At 38.7% G+C, this 16,301-nt stretch overlaps 1 protein-coding gene across 3 annotated transcripts in view; it reads right to left on the bottom strand.

Annotated features, from left to right (window-relative positions):
- Positions 1 to 7,907: 7,907 nt before the first annotated feature.
- VPS13C (vacuolar protein sorting 13 homolog C) overlaps positions 7,908 to 16,301 on the bottom strand; it is a 196,197-nt gene continuing 187,803 nt past the window's right edge. For all 3 annotated transcript variants that reach the window (XM_035258764.3, XM_035258763.3, XM_078333289.1), the window contains 3 exons: positions 11,741 to 11,864; positions 10,308 to 10,391; positions 7,908 to 10,000 (listed from right to left, as the gene is read on the bottom strand). In XM_035258764.3, the coding sequence (XP_035114655.3) occupies positions 9,899 to 10,000; positions 10,308 to 10,391; positions 11,741 to 11,864 (310 nt within the window). In that variant the 3' untranslated portion in view covers positions 7,908 to 9,898. The remainder of the gene's footprint in view (positions 10,001 to 10,307; positions 10,392 to 11,740; positions 11,865 to 16,301) is intronic.

Below are 16,301 nucleotides of genomic sequence, written 5' to 3' on the forward strand. Positions count from 1 at the left end.
ATGCTCTCCTCCCCCGCCATTATTTCCCTACATGCCCCAGTGTGTGCTGTTCCCCTCCCTGAGAACATGCAAACACCCCATATCTTTTGAGGAATCACTCCCTCTCTCCCAGCCCCTAGCAACCAGGAATCTGCTCTTTGTCTCTATAGTTTGCCTATTTTGGGTATTTCATATAAAAGGAATCGTGTAAGATGTGACCTTTCGATCATGTCTTCTTTCACTTAGCATAATGTCCTGGAGGTTTATCTATCTTATAGCTTATATAGTACTTCATTCGTTTCCATAGCTGAATCATACCCAATTGTCTGTCTGTACCACAATTTATCCCTTTATACCTCATATACATATGTGTTGTTTCTTCCTTTTGGCTCTTAACACTGCTATGCTTAACTGAAACTTAATATCACCTTTAAGGATAAATTACAATATATAAAGTACATGGAACACGGCCTAAAACTTACATAGCAGAAATCATGTAAGCTATAGTTACTATTCTTATTCTCTATTTTGTATTTTCATGGGTCTGTCCTTATTCTCTTTTGTTCCATTTCTCTTCTAATCTATTTCTCTGAAACTATCACATCTTTTCACTTACTATAATTTTTTAGTACATTTTAAAATCTGGGAGGATAAAATATGTCTCTCACTTGATCTCATTCCTTAAAGGTATTTGATAATTCCTGGCCTTTCAGTCTTCCACATGAATTTTTTAAACAGCCTGTCAAGGTCTATGAAAAACATTAATAGGATGTTGAATGAAATTGTATTGAATTTATAGATAAATTTGAATATGATTACTTTTTAATAAGTCTTACCATTCATGAACATTATATCACTTTCTGTATATTTAAGAAAATTTAAGCTTTATTTCAATATAATTTTATAATTTTCATTAAAAATGTCTTGTAAAGTTTTGATAAACTTCTTCCTGTGCACCCTTGTTGCTACTTTAAATTATATTTTAACTCTACAGTTTACCAATTTCTTTGTTGCCATTGATTTCTATATTTCATTCCTTCTGTTTCCTGAAGGACATCCCTTAGTTTTTAAAGAAAGAATATGAGTGGAAAACTTTCTCTTCTTTATTATGAAAACGGAATTATTTAACCCTCATTCTTTTTTTTAAAATTTTAATTTTTTTATTGCATTTTAGGTTTTGGGGTACATGTGCAGAACATGCAAGATAGTTGCATAGGTACACAGGTGGCAGTGTGATTTGCTGTCTTCCTCCCCTTCACTCACATCTGGCATTTCTTCCCATGCTATCCCTCCCCAGCTCCCCCTGCCGCTGTCCCTCCCCTCTTCCCCCCAATAGACCCCAGTGTGTAGTGCTCCCCTTCCTGTGTCCATGTGTTCTCATTGTTCATCACCCGCCTATGAGTGAGAATATGCGGTATTTCATTTTCTGTTCTTGTGTCAGTTTGCTGAGAATGATATTCTCCAGGTTCATCCATGTCCCTACAGAGGACACGAACTCATCGTTTTTGATGGCTGTATAGGATTCCATGGTGTATATGTGCCACATTTTCCCTGTTCAGTCTATCATCGATGGGCATTTGGGTTGGTTCCAGGTCTTTGCTATTGTAAACAGTGCTGCAATGAACATTCGTGTGCATGTGTCCTTATAGTAGAATGATGTATAGTCCTTTGGATATATACCCAGTAGTGGGATTGCTGGGTCAAATGGAATTTCTATTTCTAGGTCTTGATAAGGTAGCTGGTTAAAGTCAACTACAGAGATAGCAGGTTTTCTCTCAGCAATTCGTAGCTGTCCTCCTGTTCCCGGGAGGCTCTTGTTAAGAACTCTTCTTCTGGTCTAATTGCTGATCCTTTGTCAGTAATCCCTGTTCGTTTTAGTTGTCTTTCAGTTTTTCTCTTTGTGATTGCTATGTGATAGTTTCTATCTGGTGTCTCTTGGGTTTAAATTTGTTTTTATTTTTTCTGTTCTAGGTTCACTTTGTTTGTTGCATCTATCAAATCATATCTTTCGGAATCATGCCAGCCATTTTCTCTGTACGAGGACTCGGATTAGAGCACGTTCAATACACTCATCTATCCTTCATGTCACTTAACTTCTCGTTCATGTTTCCATCTCTGTCTGTGCTGCGTTCCAGGAAACGTATTCGTAAGTTCTATTGTTCTAGTCCATTAATCGTTTCTTCAGCTATGTTTAATGTACTTTGTGGCTGTCCATTGACTTTTTTGTTTTTATTTATTTTTTTTTTAGACAGGGTCTTGCTCTGTCACCCGGCTGGAGTGCAGTGGCATGATCTCAGCTCATTGTAATCTCCGCCTCCCGGGTTCAAGTGGTTCTCCTGCCTCTGCCTCCCGAGTAGCTGGGACTACAGGTGCGCACCACCACGCCCAGCTAATTTTTGAATTTTCAGTAGATATGGGGTTTCACCATGTTGGCCATGATGATCTCGATCTCGTGACCTCATGATCCACCCACTTTGGCCTCCCAAAGTGTTGAGATTACAGGCGTGAGCCACCACACCTGGTTTTGACTTTTTATTTTCATGATTTTTTTTAATTTCTAAAAAATCTACTTGGTTTTTACCCTTACTGCTAGCAAAAATGGTAAAAAGAATAAACAATATTCTTATCTAAGTTACAAGATTAACAAATTACAATAATGAAAAAATTTTACTTTACAAAAGAATTGCTTTAATAGGCTGGGATACTTACTACTATTAGTCAAGTAGCAGAAAATATGGAATTGTCAAAGCACTAATCTGCGTTAGTTGATTCCTGGAACATTCCTGCAGATCAGTGCACCACATTGGAAGAGGAACCTGGATGCACTTGTTTAAGGAATGCCACCAGGATTACGGGATGGCTTGAAGTTTGGTCTCATTAGGGATGCTTTAGGTAGAATAAGATGAGAACTTGAAAATAAAACTTACAGGCCTGCTTGATAACTGGTAGAGCAGGGGGCTAGCCTTGAATTCTACTAGGTAGTGCTCCCATAACTAGGCTTCCAGTTACAGAAAGACTCATTCTCATTCTGATGGCCCTAAGGATTTGTGCTCAATGGACGGAAGCCACAAGAAATAAATCTATGCTGAATATAACGATCTTCCAACCATTAACCAGTCTATGAGTAAGTACAACTAAAACAAAGGCCCCCAAGTGAATTATTTTTTGCCAAAAAATGATTAAAATTAATCCATTCCACACAAAATAAGCATCATTGGTGCTTCTGAAAGAGCTGCACTGTAATTCGGTGGCAACTGAGCATTAATTTTAGGTGGCGTAGGAAACATATTCTTACCAGTCTAAGTCATGGGTACTCAGTCTTTATGGCCCTTACAAAACAGTGGTTTTCAGTGGTCTCCATTTACCATCTGGATTGTAATAATAGTCACGCAAGATTTCTATTCTGTTCACTTGAGGCCGACTCGAAAGGAGAGCTTTCCAGGTCTCCCCATTTTAACAGCAGGAATCTTTTTCACAAGAAAGCAGTTGTTTCCCACTGCCAATAATCCCAGATATATTCAAATGTCCCACAGACCTTACAACTATTCAAGAATTCCTCAGGAGTACAACTTCCTTATCTTGACATAAAGAAAAAAATCTACCTACTTCAGTAACACAGTTAGTGATAAATTATTCAACTGACTGCATAGTCCAAGAAATCTTTATGGAAAAAGTTAAGAATGCTGTTAATCCTCTAGTTCATGCCCTATTTTTTTTTTTCATTTTTACTATTTTTGAGAGCATGAATCACTGTGAATTGAATGAAGTGGGAAGATTTGATCAGAAGTGTCAAAGTGGGTTAAGCCTCTCTAACCGTACTCCACGGGGAAAGGAAATGTGCCCTGTTCCAGGTGGCTGCTTAATTTAAACCATCAGTAAGTGCTTGCTTAACTAATCTGCAGCAGCCTTCTCTGGTGAAGCTAAAATTTTACAGCTTCCATTAACACTTGCTCATTTGTTACATTACTACTCTATAATGTCATGTGCCATGCTCAAAAATATCAGTTCTACTTTGGCAGGTCCCTACCTGTTACGATAAAGGATGCATCTTGGGCATGGTTTTTCTGCTCCTGGTATCAGTAGAACTCCTATAATGGCTTATAGTAGAACGCCACGCATTTGATTTTGTTTTGATTGTGCTGTAGAAATAGAGGCAAGTTTTATGTCCCATATCCAAATTTTCATTTTTACACCTCAAATGCTACATATGCTAGTCAACTGTCACAATAATATTAGACCGGATGTAAGAATTCTCCAGGAAAAGAAAATGTTTAATTAAGGGCTGGCTTAGATTTGGGTGTTACTATGAAAAATGCCATATCACAATTAGACCTAAAACATAGATAGGGAGAAAGTGAATAAAATTTGGGGTTAAGGGTAGTTCTAGAAGAAATCCAAGAGGCCGGGCCAGGCGTGGTGGCTCACGCCTATAATCCCAGCACTTTGGGAGGCCGAGGCGGGTGGATCATGAGGTCAAGAGATCGAGATCATCCTGGTCAACAAGGTGAAACCCCGTCTCTACTAAAAATACAAAAATTAGCTGGGCACGGTGGTGCGTGCCTGTAGTCCCAGCCACTTGGGAGGCTGAGGCAGGAGAATTGCTTGAACCCAGAAGGCGGAGGTTGTGGTGAGCCGAGATTGTGCCATTGCACTCCAGCCTGGGTAACAAGAGCGAAACTCTGTCTCGGGAGGGGGGGCGGGGGGAGAAAGAAATCCAAGAGGCCAACACTGGCTGCATTCACTCAGCACCAATGTAAGTGTCCTTGTTTTTAGGAAGAAGTACAGGGAGAAAGGGATGCTGGGAAACGATCCTAATTTCAGTTCCTGTCTCACCACAGGACCTTGGGTAAGCCATTTGGTATCTGTTTGTCCCATCTGTAAGATCCATTAATACGATATCATATAGAGATCGATAAACGTTTCTGTCAAGGGTCCAACAGCAAATGTTTTAGGCCTTGTTGGTCATTTTGTGTTACAATTACCCAACTCTGCCACTGCAGTGGCAGAACCAGCCATAAGCAATGCAAATAAATGAGTGCGGCTGTCCTAATAAAACTTCGGAGGCACAGATGATTTGGCCTGGAGGCTGTAGTTTGCCAAGCAAGAGTATCCTGTCTATTCAACGAAAATACCTTAATATTTAAGGAAGTGCCATAAGAAATGATAAAATGATGCATAGAGAAGACTTAAAATGACGGCGAAAGAGAAAAGTGGTTTGAGAAAAGCTGATATCACAAGGTAAGTGATTTCTGCAAAAACAAAAACCCAAACAGCAAGAACTGAAATCCATTCTTGGTGAAAATTATTTATCAAGGCATTCAAACCGCCTGAGGCATTGTAATCATTCCCTGGGAAGTTGCTTGATCTTTCTTCACGTTTAGAAGAATTAATGCTAAAGAATGAAATCTTCTTTGTGAAGTATTATCATCTTAGTGGACAGAAGATCATGTTGGTATATATATTTCATTACTATTCTTTTTCGCAGAGGTCAATTTTTAAAATCGTTTCATCCAGCAGATGATATTTAATGTATAAAAGGAATAAAAATCAATGATGTGCTTATGTTTCCTATTTTTACCTCAAGTGTCATCCTTCTGATGTACAATCATGTGGCAATATATATGCTAACACCAATTATTCTGAATTCTTTATCAAAACAATTTGCCAGCACTTGTAAAACGAAACATTGGTATGATCTGAAAAGGAAAAAAAATTCTGTCATTTCTTAAGAGTTTCTCCTATAGTCTATGATTTTTCTAAAATTTGAGAAGCAAATTTAATAAATTGAGAATTTTGAGGGCATACAGCTCTACAATCTTTTATATTTGGTCCAGATGTGTTTCAGAATTCAGAAATTCACATTTAAGAAAAGCAGTGTGTGCCGGGTGCAGTGGCTCACACCTGTATTCCCAGCACTTTGGGAGGCCGAGGTGGGTGGATCACGAGGTCAGGAGTTCAAGACCAGCCTAGCCAACATGGTAAAACCCCATCTCTACTGAAAAAACAAAAATGAGCCCGGCATGGTGGTGTGCACCTGTAGTCCCAGGTACTCAGGAGGCTGAGGAAGGAGAAGCACTTGAACCTGGGAAGTGAGCCACGATTATGCTACTGCACTCCAGCCTAGGAGACAGAGCAAGACTCTGCCTCTAATTAAAAAAAAAAGAAAGAGAGAGAGAGAGAGCGAGAGAGAGAGAGAGAGAGAAAGGAAAGGAAAGGAAAGGAAAGGAAAGGAAAGGAAAGGAAAGGAAAGGAAAGGAAAGGAAAGGAAAGGAAAGGAAGGAAGGAAGGAAGGAAGGAAGGAAGGAAGGAAGGAAGGAAGGAAGGAAAAGAAAGAAAGAAAGAAAGAAAGAAAGAAAGAAAGAAAGAAAGAAAGAAAGAAAGAAAGAAAGGCAGGCAATGCAACACGGTCCATATACCACATCACGTACAGCTTGTATACCTCCAGGGACATCTGCAGCAGCACTCTGTAAGAAAATTAAGTACTTTTGCTACAGCCAAATTAATTACACCAAATAAAATAAAACACCACGAATAGCTTCATGTCAATTCAGTTCAGATTTTGCTGCCAAATGTCTTTGTTTCAAACTTTTGCAAAATCTTTGGGTTTTCAGAGCTTTTTGAATTTTGAAGAAGTCTGTGCCTTGTAGAAACAAAACAGAAAAGTCTTTCTGACGACTTTTTCACCTCGAGACCCGCAATTGACTGTCTGAATTATTTATATATGTATATTTAATATACTTAAACCTGAAGAAACTTTCAAAGCATGGATTCAAGAACAATACGCCTCAATTTTCCCACTAGCAGCACAATTACCAAGTGAAATGTGCTCCCTCAGCTCAAGTCTTGATTTCTTCTTAGAGCCAACAGGCATGGCACAGAACCCACTTTCACCAGTACTCATGGTCATTCTGACAGTGATTCTCAACCACAAGGGCTTGTCCCTAGAGGACAAATGACCCTATTATGAGCAATCTTCTATTTTCTAAGAACCTTTGGTTTTTCTCTGCAATGAAAAGATGATTCTTCTAGCTCTGGCAATAATTGCAAATCAGTATTAACTGACATTGAGATCTGCAGAGCTCTTTAAGAATTTGATCATTTTAAGTCCAGAGCATTAATTTTTAGTCCTGGCTATACATTAGAAATACACACAGAACATTGTTAAAAATAGATATCCAGGCAGCACCAGATCAATATACTTAGAAATCCAAAAAAAAAAAAGATAAGTGTCCTCCTTCCTGCAAAATTCAAAACAAAAACAATACTCAATCATAAAACACATGGAAGGAAGTCCACCCTGGATGGAATTTTTCTTATGAAGCTTCAGTACACTCTTTTTATTCTGTTTTTAAAGCCCCTGCTTTGCTACAGCCCTCAGCATGAACTGGTTCTTCCTACTGGATAATCCAGCACTGGGTGAGCCTTCCAGACTTGCAGTCTGAGCCCCAAGTGGAAGAGGGAGCAGAAGAGAAAGACAGCAGTGTGGTAGAACATCCCAGACCACCATGCAGTCTAGGAAAGGTTCTGCAAGGCCACTGTAGAGTTTTCAAGCCAAATATGGCTGTCAGAGGACTTCTGTGTCTTCTAGAATTTGTAAACTAAGTATATCTTAGTATAATTGCCATACTCAGCCAATGGCTGAGAGAAACCACGGAAGGCAATGCAAATACTGCAATGGATTTCAAAGTGCAGCGGGGCCCCCAGGTTAACTGCATTCTCTGTAATCCCCCCGCACTGGAGGTGTGTGCCACAGATCTCCAGTATGATGAAGGGGCTCAGTACCCTGAGAAGAAGCTTATCTGACTAGCATCTTGTAAAGTCCTCCATAACTATTAATATAACTTCTCACTACTACAGGATCTGAAGAGGAAAAGGGAAAGACAAAAAGTAAAGCAAACGTTACTTGAATAATACAAACCCACAAAGTGTTCATATCTGTAAACAATGCGCCAAATGTTTTATTTCTCTCATTTGCAAGTAATTAACTCTCAAAGCATTAAAAAATTATTACACTTTACCAATGAATTATTTCTGTCCCTGGAGATTAAATCAAATAAAAATGTTACAAATAGTATCAGTATAATATGATTTCTTAAATATATAGGACACTGTCAACAGCTTGATTCATATGAAAATATAATCAGATATCTCAAATTCCTAATTGTTTTAAAAACACAAAATACAAACATTTGCTATGAAATTGCTTATAATGATCTCTTTAATAAACTGCAATTAACCACTAATATAGAAATTCAATTTAAGCTATAAGTTGTATGTATATACTTTACAGAAAAAAACAATTTTGTAAAAGTTATGACAAGCAGAGATCAAACATTAGTTACTGCATTCTCTTTTTAGAATGTATATTAAATCACACTAGGAAAATGTAAAGTTTTATGACCAGGCCTTAAAAAACATGAATGATGATGACAGAACCACCACCCCATAAACAAAACTAGAGCAGAGGGTGTCCACATCTTCCTGAATTCAGTGATTTGAAATACTGCCGTGTTAAACAATAGGAGCAAATCTTAAGGTTCAGCCAAAAAACTTAAATATTTTTCAGTATTTTTTAAAGTTTTAATAGTGTATCTCTGATCGAGGATGCAGAAAGGACAAAAAAAAAATACTGTACTGAATTGATCCTCACAGGCCCGCTACCTCAAGAAACACAGTGTCATTATATATGGCTTATTTATATATAAAACAACCGGAGAATTGTCATTCTTCTTAAAAAGTATTTAAAATACATTCTAGGTGTGCATTAGGACTAAATGTTAATTTGTGATGTCCTTAAAGTCTTTCAACCTGTAAGAAATAATTTCTGGGAATGTAAAAATATTGAATTTTACATACTTCAGAGTCTTGAAAAACTTAAAGTGTAATATTTTCATGTATCAGCAAATAATTATGCCATATAAGCTCATCTTGAAGGAGCATGTAAACAGCTTCCAAATTTTGATGAATGCTACATTAAGGAGGGCAGAGTGTAGCTATTTTAAGGTTTGATTGTCCACAATTTTTACTATTAGAGTGCAAGGAGACAAAATAAGCACGGATGTAAAATACACTTTATTAGAGGGAAAACAGTGTTTTTATGAAAAGAAAATAGCAAACATGTCATTTCTCCCTTTAGTGGGTTTTCTTCATTCAATTACCTGGCTTACCAAAAATGTTAACTCAGTTCAATTACTGAACAAACTACTTTTCAACAAAATGTCAGGGTCCAACACTTGTCCATGGGTTAAAACCTTTCAGCCAGGCGCGGTAGCTAACGACTAAAATCGCAGCATTTTGGGAGGCCAAGGTAGGTGGATCACGAGGTCAGTTCAAGAACAGCCTGACCAACATGGTGAAACCAGACTCTACTAAAAATACAAAAATATTAGCTGGGTGTGGCAGCACGTACCTGTAATCCCAGCTACTCAGGAGGCTGAGGCAGGATAATCGCTTGAACCCAGGAGGCAAAGGTTGCAGTGAGCCGAGACTGCGCCACTGCACTCCAGCCTGGAGACAACGCAAGATTCCATTTCAAAAAAAAAAAAACTTTCAAAGAACACTAGTCATTCTAAACCCCTTTCCTATTCTTCAGTAAGGCTTAAATTAAATATAAGCCTATTGACCTTTGCTTCACAATTTTAACATTAATGAAAATTTCATTCTAAATTTGAAGTGATGTTTCTTCAAGGGTCTGGCCCATTTGGGTGGCAGTGTACAAGTGGATTGTTATTACATACATGGTCACAAAATTAGAGTAAAAACTAAAAGGGGAGAAAAGTAGACAACCCAATATTAGTTACCCTAGAAAAATAAAACTGAAAGATACTTGAAAATTGTCTTTAGCAAGATAAAGTAGAGTGCTTTATAGACAAGAACAGTGAGTGTTTTCTCTCCCCGTTGGAGCCCCTGGAATCTGTGATTAAGATGACATTTGGGGTTTGAGAAGTCTCACTGATGACTGCTTCACCAATTTCTGCTGCTGTCTCGTTGACTGTGCATCCTCAATGGCATGATATGCTCTCTGTAAAGGAAAATACTTATCATGAATTTTAAAGACAAGTACAGGCTCATTTGGTTGAAGGGAAAGCTAAGAAAGCAAGAGCTGAAGCTCTCCCAACGGGTCTGATAGCTAAGGACCAAGGATACAGTCCAGAGGTGTCACATAAAAACAAGACCCTTGCACCTGACTGATCCACAGCATATCATTTTAAGTTTATATATCCATCCAAAGTTATAATTGGGAGACCTTAGGGAGAAATAATGGTATTCATTATAACAGGCTTTTTAAGAAGTATTTCAGCTAAAAAAGGGGGGGTACTCTCGTTCACCTCTGCGGTGGCGGCGTCCTTCAGGGAAATGTTTCGAACACAGCCTTGTCTGGCACTGTCCTTTTTGTGGAACAGACCCTGTTCCTGTTTCAAAAGAAACAATGACAGAAAAGAAATTATTCTGAGGAAGAAAAAAAAATCACAACTTTTAATTGTGAACTCTATTTTGTAACAAATAGACTAACCAAATACACACATTCAAGTAGGACATGAAATAAATCATCTTGGTACAAAGACAGTATTTCCATACGTGAGTTGTTAGAATTTATAAAACTGGATGAGCATACATCTACCTGTATAAAATAATGGCTTTCAGCAGGCTGTGATAAATAGCTTACAGAAACACCACTTGGTAGCTCATCACATCTGACAAATCAAAAAAACCCTTCCTTCATTTCTTTGGCTGATAGATAAAATTTTTGTATAATGTAAAATACACTGAGTCAATTCTCACCATTGAGGTGAAAGAAAAGTGGTAACTGAGGTAACTGTAAGACACATGCACGGTGACACAGTCTTTCTTTCCCAGTTTGAAACCTGCATTTCATACACCAAGCCACTCCTTCAGTTTCAACATTCTACAATGTGGTATTGCTAGGGAAACACCGTGTTTTCTTTTATTTGTAAATTTCCACAAAAAGATACATAAACATAAATTAAAGGTAACAGTACTCACATCTCTAGCTATTCAATTTCACAGTAAATGTTTTTCAGATACTTTTGCTAATAGAAACAACATTACTGTTTAGAGAAAACAAATACACTCAAGAAATCACCATATGTAGAATAACAATTTATAGTGTTTTAATGGCATGAAAATAAATTTATAATATATATAATGTAGCAAACATATTTCAAAGAAAGTTAAGTAGTTGAGTCTGAAAACGAAGCAAAAGCTAATCACTTTTACAAATTACTACGTAATTAAAATAAAAGTGCTTCCTTATAAAATGACGGGACCTAAGACATAAAAAGCATGATCACATACTTCAATCGTATTCGCATTCCATAAATGCCGAATGTCATACAACATGGGAATTTTGGATACATTTAATTTTATCAAATCACTTAAGAATCTTCTGAAAGCCTAAAAAAGAGGAATCTTTCCAGAAATGTCTAAGATTATAGTAACGTGGGTATCCATATGAAATTAAAAAACAAAACTCTATTTACTAATGCTTATTTCTCTCAAAAAGAAAGTATCAGCATATCAGACTCTTAATTATCTGGGTGGGTAAACTGATACTTCACTCTATGCAATCAAGACTGCCAGAAAATGAGGTACAGTTATACAAATAAACTGATTATATCTTTAAGTCTCAGCATATGGTAGTAATAATGACACTAATCCTTCAAACACTTTGTGTAGTTAACTGTAAAACAGGCTGAAAGCAATGAATTATTAGCTTTAAAGGTGTGACATGTTTTCTTACCTTAACTGAAATTTTTAGCATATTTTCACTGACACTAGGAGGAAGTACAAAATCTTCAAATGGACACTGCCAGTCTACAGACATAAGGCCCAGGATTTCAACTGCCTTTATACACAACACTCGCCTATTTTGCAAAAGAAAACAAAAACTTACAGGTCATGATGAAGACAATGTATTCTCACCAATAATTCACTCCGCTGAATGGCAGAGGTAGCACTTGCTCAGCAAAGTAACAAAGCAGGCTTTCAAAAACTCCCCTTCTGTCAATCTTACAGAATTCAGAAAAATGTCACTTTTTTTTTTTTTTTTTTTTTTTTTTTGGTTAACCAACCAAAAGGCTGATAGGGAAATCATCCTTGAAACACATAAGAAATAGGCTGTACTCTCATCAGGGGAGCAGTAAAGGCAGAAGCCCCTGAAAATGTTTAACTTGGAAATTATTAACTGCTCTTTACCGTCAGCCATTTATGCCTTCCAGTCAAGAATGAACGTGCAGGAAATGTCATAAACCTTAAATGTCAGCAAAGATTCACTTTAGGCCTACTAATAAAGATCAGATTTGAACACTTTAATGCTAATACACTTTATCACAGAGTACATTCAATGGCAATAAAAGAACCCTTAAAGGGCATCCACAGTGATTTCTCAGCGTGTGATTCATTTTCATTACTGATAGACCTATACTTAAAATTAAGCTTCTATTACAGAAAGCAAAATTACAAAAGAACTATTAATTCTACAAATATTTAGGGTGCCAGAGAAACAAAGAAGATAGTTTCGGCTTGAGAGGTGCTCCCTGGCTAGAGGAGAAATAAACATGTAAAGAAATGCTACGGCACAATTAGACAAGTGCCATAAGAGTGTGCAGAAGCTCACCAACTGAGCTAACCAGCCGCACAACAAATTAGCTGGGCACGGTGGCGCGTGCCTGTAATCCCAGCTACTCGGGAGGCTGAGGCAGGAGAATTGCCTGAACCCAGGAGGCGGAGGTTGCGGTGAGCCGAGATCGCGCCATTGCACTCCAGCCTGGGTAACAAGAGCGAGACTCCGTCTCAAAAAAAAAAAAAGAGTGTGCAGATTGAGTCTTTTGGAGCAAGCAAGAGAAAGAGAGGAGAACAAGATTGTACTGGTAAAGCAGGTGACCTGGGAGTCGATTCTTGAAAGGAAGGAGTTCCCCATGTAGGTAAGGAAATGACAGTCCAGACAAAAGGAGGAACACTCTGCCATATAAAGGGATACAAAACAGGAAACCGTAGCTGGAGTACCAGATGGACACCATGGTGAAGTAGTAAGAAAACGAGCACCAGACCTAAGGGGCTTTTTCTTTTCCTTTTAACAAATTTTCACTTTTAATAAAACAGGAAATAACATGATAATGTTGTTTCACTTTTAATGAAAAAGAAATGGCATAATGTTTATTATTTTAGAGTCATGGTCCTGGTGGTAAACAGAGGGAGGTGGCAGAGATTGGCAGTAGACATTCGAGGTAGGAAGTTACCGCAACAGTCCAGTCAGGAGACAATGAAAGCCTCAAGGACGGCAGTGGCCTGAGAAGGCGGAAGAAAGGGCTAGATTCCACATGTTTAGAAGACAGACATGAATGGCATGGTGACCGATGCGGTGTGGGGAACTGAAACAGACCCCTGGCACTGTATTTCTCAGCAGAAATGCTGTTCAAGTTTGGGCTTGTTTGGGATTGCGTTGTGCACTGGACAAAGTCCAACATCCCTAACCCCAGCCTAGTAAGTGGCAGTAGCACCCTCCACTCACTGTGACAGTCTCCAACACCAACATCCATTTCCAAACAGTCTCCACTGCCCACACTCCTGGCCTCAATCCATAATAAGCTAACAGAGCTAAGAGTTAAAATGGCTCTTACAAATGCGTGTGCCAAACACAATTCACTACTCCAAATATCTTTCAGTTCTTCTCTTTACCATGCCAATAATACTACTGCTCTCCTACCACTAAAATGTCTCCTTCGCTCTTCCTCTTGCACCATGTTTACCAAGATTCAAATCTTGGTGGTCTTCTACACACACTCTCAGAATGGTCTCAGAAAGATCTCAACTCCTGATTTTTATCCAAACTATCTATCTATCTATCTATCTATCTATCTATCTATCTATCTATCTATCTATCTAGGTATCTATCTACCTCTCTCCCTCCCTCCCTATCAATCTATCCATCTACCTACATACCTACCTACCTACCTACCTACCTACCTATCTATCTGTCTATCTAGGTATCTATCTACCTCCCTCCCTATTTATCAATCTATCCATCTATGTACCTACCTACCTACCTACCTACCTACCTACCTACCTACCTACCTACCTGTCTATCTAGGTATCTATCTACCTCTCTCCCTCCCTCCCTCCCTATTTATCAATCTATCCATCTACCTACCTACCTACATACATACATACATACATACATACCTATCTATCTAGGTATCTTTCTACCTCTCTCCCTATCATGTATTCCCTTCTCCTCTATATCCACTCAGTCGCCAAGCCTCATAAGTTGAATCCTCATTCTTTAGACCCTCCCACTTCCTATCATGATACTTTCCAGTCTTTATGGTGGACAGAGTTTTAAGACCGCCCCCAAGATTCCCAAACCCTAATATACATCTCTGCACAGTCCCCTAGACATTTAATGTAATGGATTTCATTTCCAGGATTAGGTTTTCTTATAAGGCACAGGTGGCTTTAAGCAAAAACAGTTTATGTAGGTGGGCCTGACCTAAGTTCATGGACTCTAAATCTGGGCAAGATACTAAGAAGTCAGAGATTCAAAGCACCCTTGCTGGCTTGGAATAAAGGTGGTTTCGAGGAGCTGAGAGCAGCCCACTGGCTGACAGGTCAACGACACAGGGGTCTTAGAACTCTGCCAGCAACAGCAAATGAGCTTTGAAGTGGATTCTGCAGTAATCTGTTGTGCAGCAATAGAAAACTTACACAATCTCTAACTGGTCTCCTTGCCTCTGGACTGATTCTCTTCCAGTGTAGCATCCCAACTGCCAAAGATCTTTTAAAACTACAAGCCTCATTGTATTATTCCCTGTTTACAAGATTTCCATGGGGTAGAAGAGAGGTTACTCTTGTGTGTACTATGCCTCTGTGTGAGCAGCCACAAGTGACATTAAAAAAAAAAAAAAAAAAAAAGGACTTCCGGGTGTGATGGCTCATGCCGGTAATCCCAGCACTTTGGGAGGCCAAGGCAGGAGGATTGCTTGAGCCCAGGAGTTCAAGACTAGCCTGGGCAACACAGTGAGACTCCATCTCTACTAAAAATACAAAAAATTAGCTGTTGCATGCCTGTGGTACCAACAACGTGAGAGGCTGGGGTGGGAGAACCACCTGAGCCCGGGAAAGCAGAGAATGAAGTGAACCATGATCAAGCCTCTGCACTACAGACTGGGCTATGAAAGAGAGACCTGTTTTAAAAAAATACAGTAATAGACTATACCTTAAGCAAACCAGTGATTCTCCTTCACATCAATGATAACATCTAAACCTTTATAATCTTATGAGCTACTACCTATGACTCATCTCCCAACACTAACATCTTACCATCCAGCCATTCCACACTGATCTTACTGGTCAAACTGCCATAGTGCTGTATGCCTCCACCTGCCTCTAGTTAACCTGTGCAAGAGCTGCGTACCCAAGACTCAGCTCAAGCACTCCCTCACCTATAAAAGCCTCCTTGACACTTTTCCCATGACACTGTGGTCCCTATCTTACTGTATCAAGAGTTCTTCCTATGTCTTCAGTCTCTGTCAATAAAAAACTTACACAGTGTCTAACTGGTCTCCTTGCCTCCGAACTGATTTCTTCCAGTATGGCAGCTGACCACAAGGATATTTTAAAACTACAAGCCCCATCATATTCCTCCCTGTTTCCGAGCCTTCCACGGGGTAGAACAAAAGAGAGATTATTCATGTGTGTACTATGTGCATACGCCTCTGTGTGAGAAGCTGCGAGTCGTATCAAACAAAAACATGAGAGACAGCTGGGTGTGACGGCTCATGCCTACGGTCCCAGCACTTCGGAGGCCAAGGCGGGAGGACTGCCTTGGCTTTTCTTTGCTTTCCTTAGCACTATCATACTGTGACATCAGTGATAATTTGTAGCCCCCGGCCTTTAAAACAGGGAAGGGAGAGAGATGTAACTTTCATCTCTGTGTTCCTGTATTTGTCACATGTTCATGTTTTTTTAAAAAAAGTCTGCTCAATAATCAATTTCTCAATAAGGATTACTAAAATAAACTATAGCAGAGTTAGGACCAACTAGTAAAGCTATAGCCTAAGAAATTTAGGTCATGAGAACTTGCATTTTGTTTTTAAAACCTCATAAGAAAAAAAAAATTGGGGGACTAAGTTTTCGGTGAATTTCAAAATAAAAAATGCGATATACTGAGAAACTCAATTAGTAATCATTAACATGTCAATAATACATTTAATTAACAGGGTTGATATCATTAATTTCCAAAACATTCTTTAAATTCAGTAAGAAGGTTAACATACCAATGAAAACTGAGCAAAAAATATCAA

Source organism: Callithrix jacchus, chromosome 8 (genome assembly GCF_049354715.1).
Source record: "Callithrix jacchus isolate 240 chromosome 8, calJac240_pri, whole genome shotgun sequence".
In the NCBI taxonomy this organism is placed as follows: domain Eukaryota; kingdom Metazoa; phylum Chordata; class Mammalia; order Primates; family Cebidae; genus Callithrix; species Callithrix jacchus.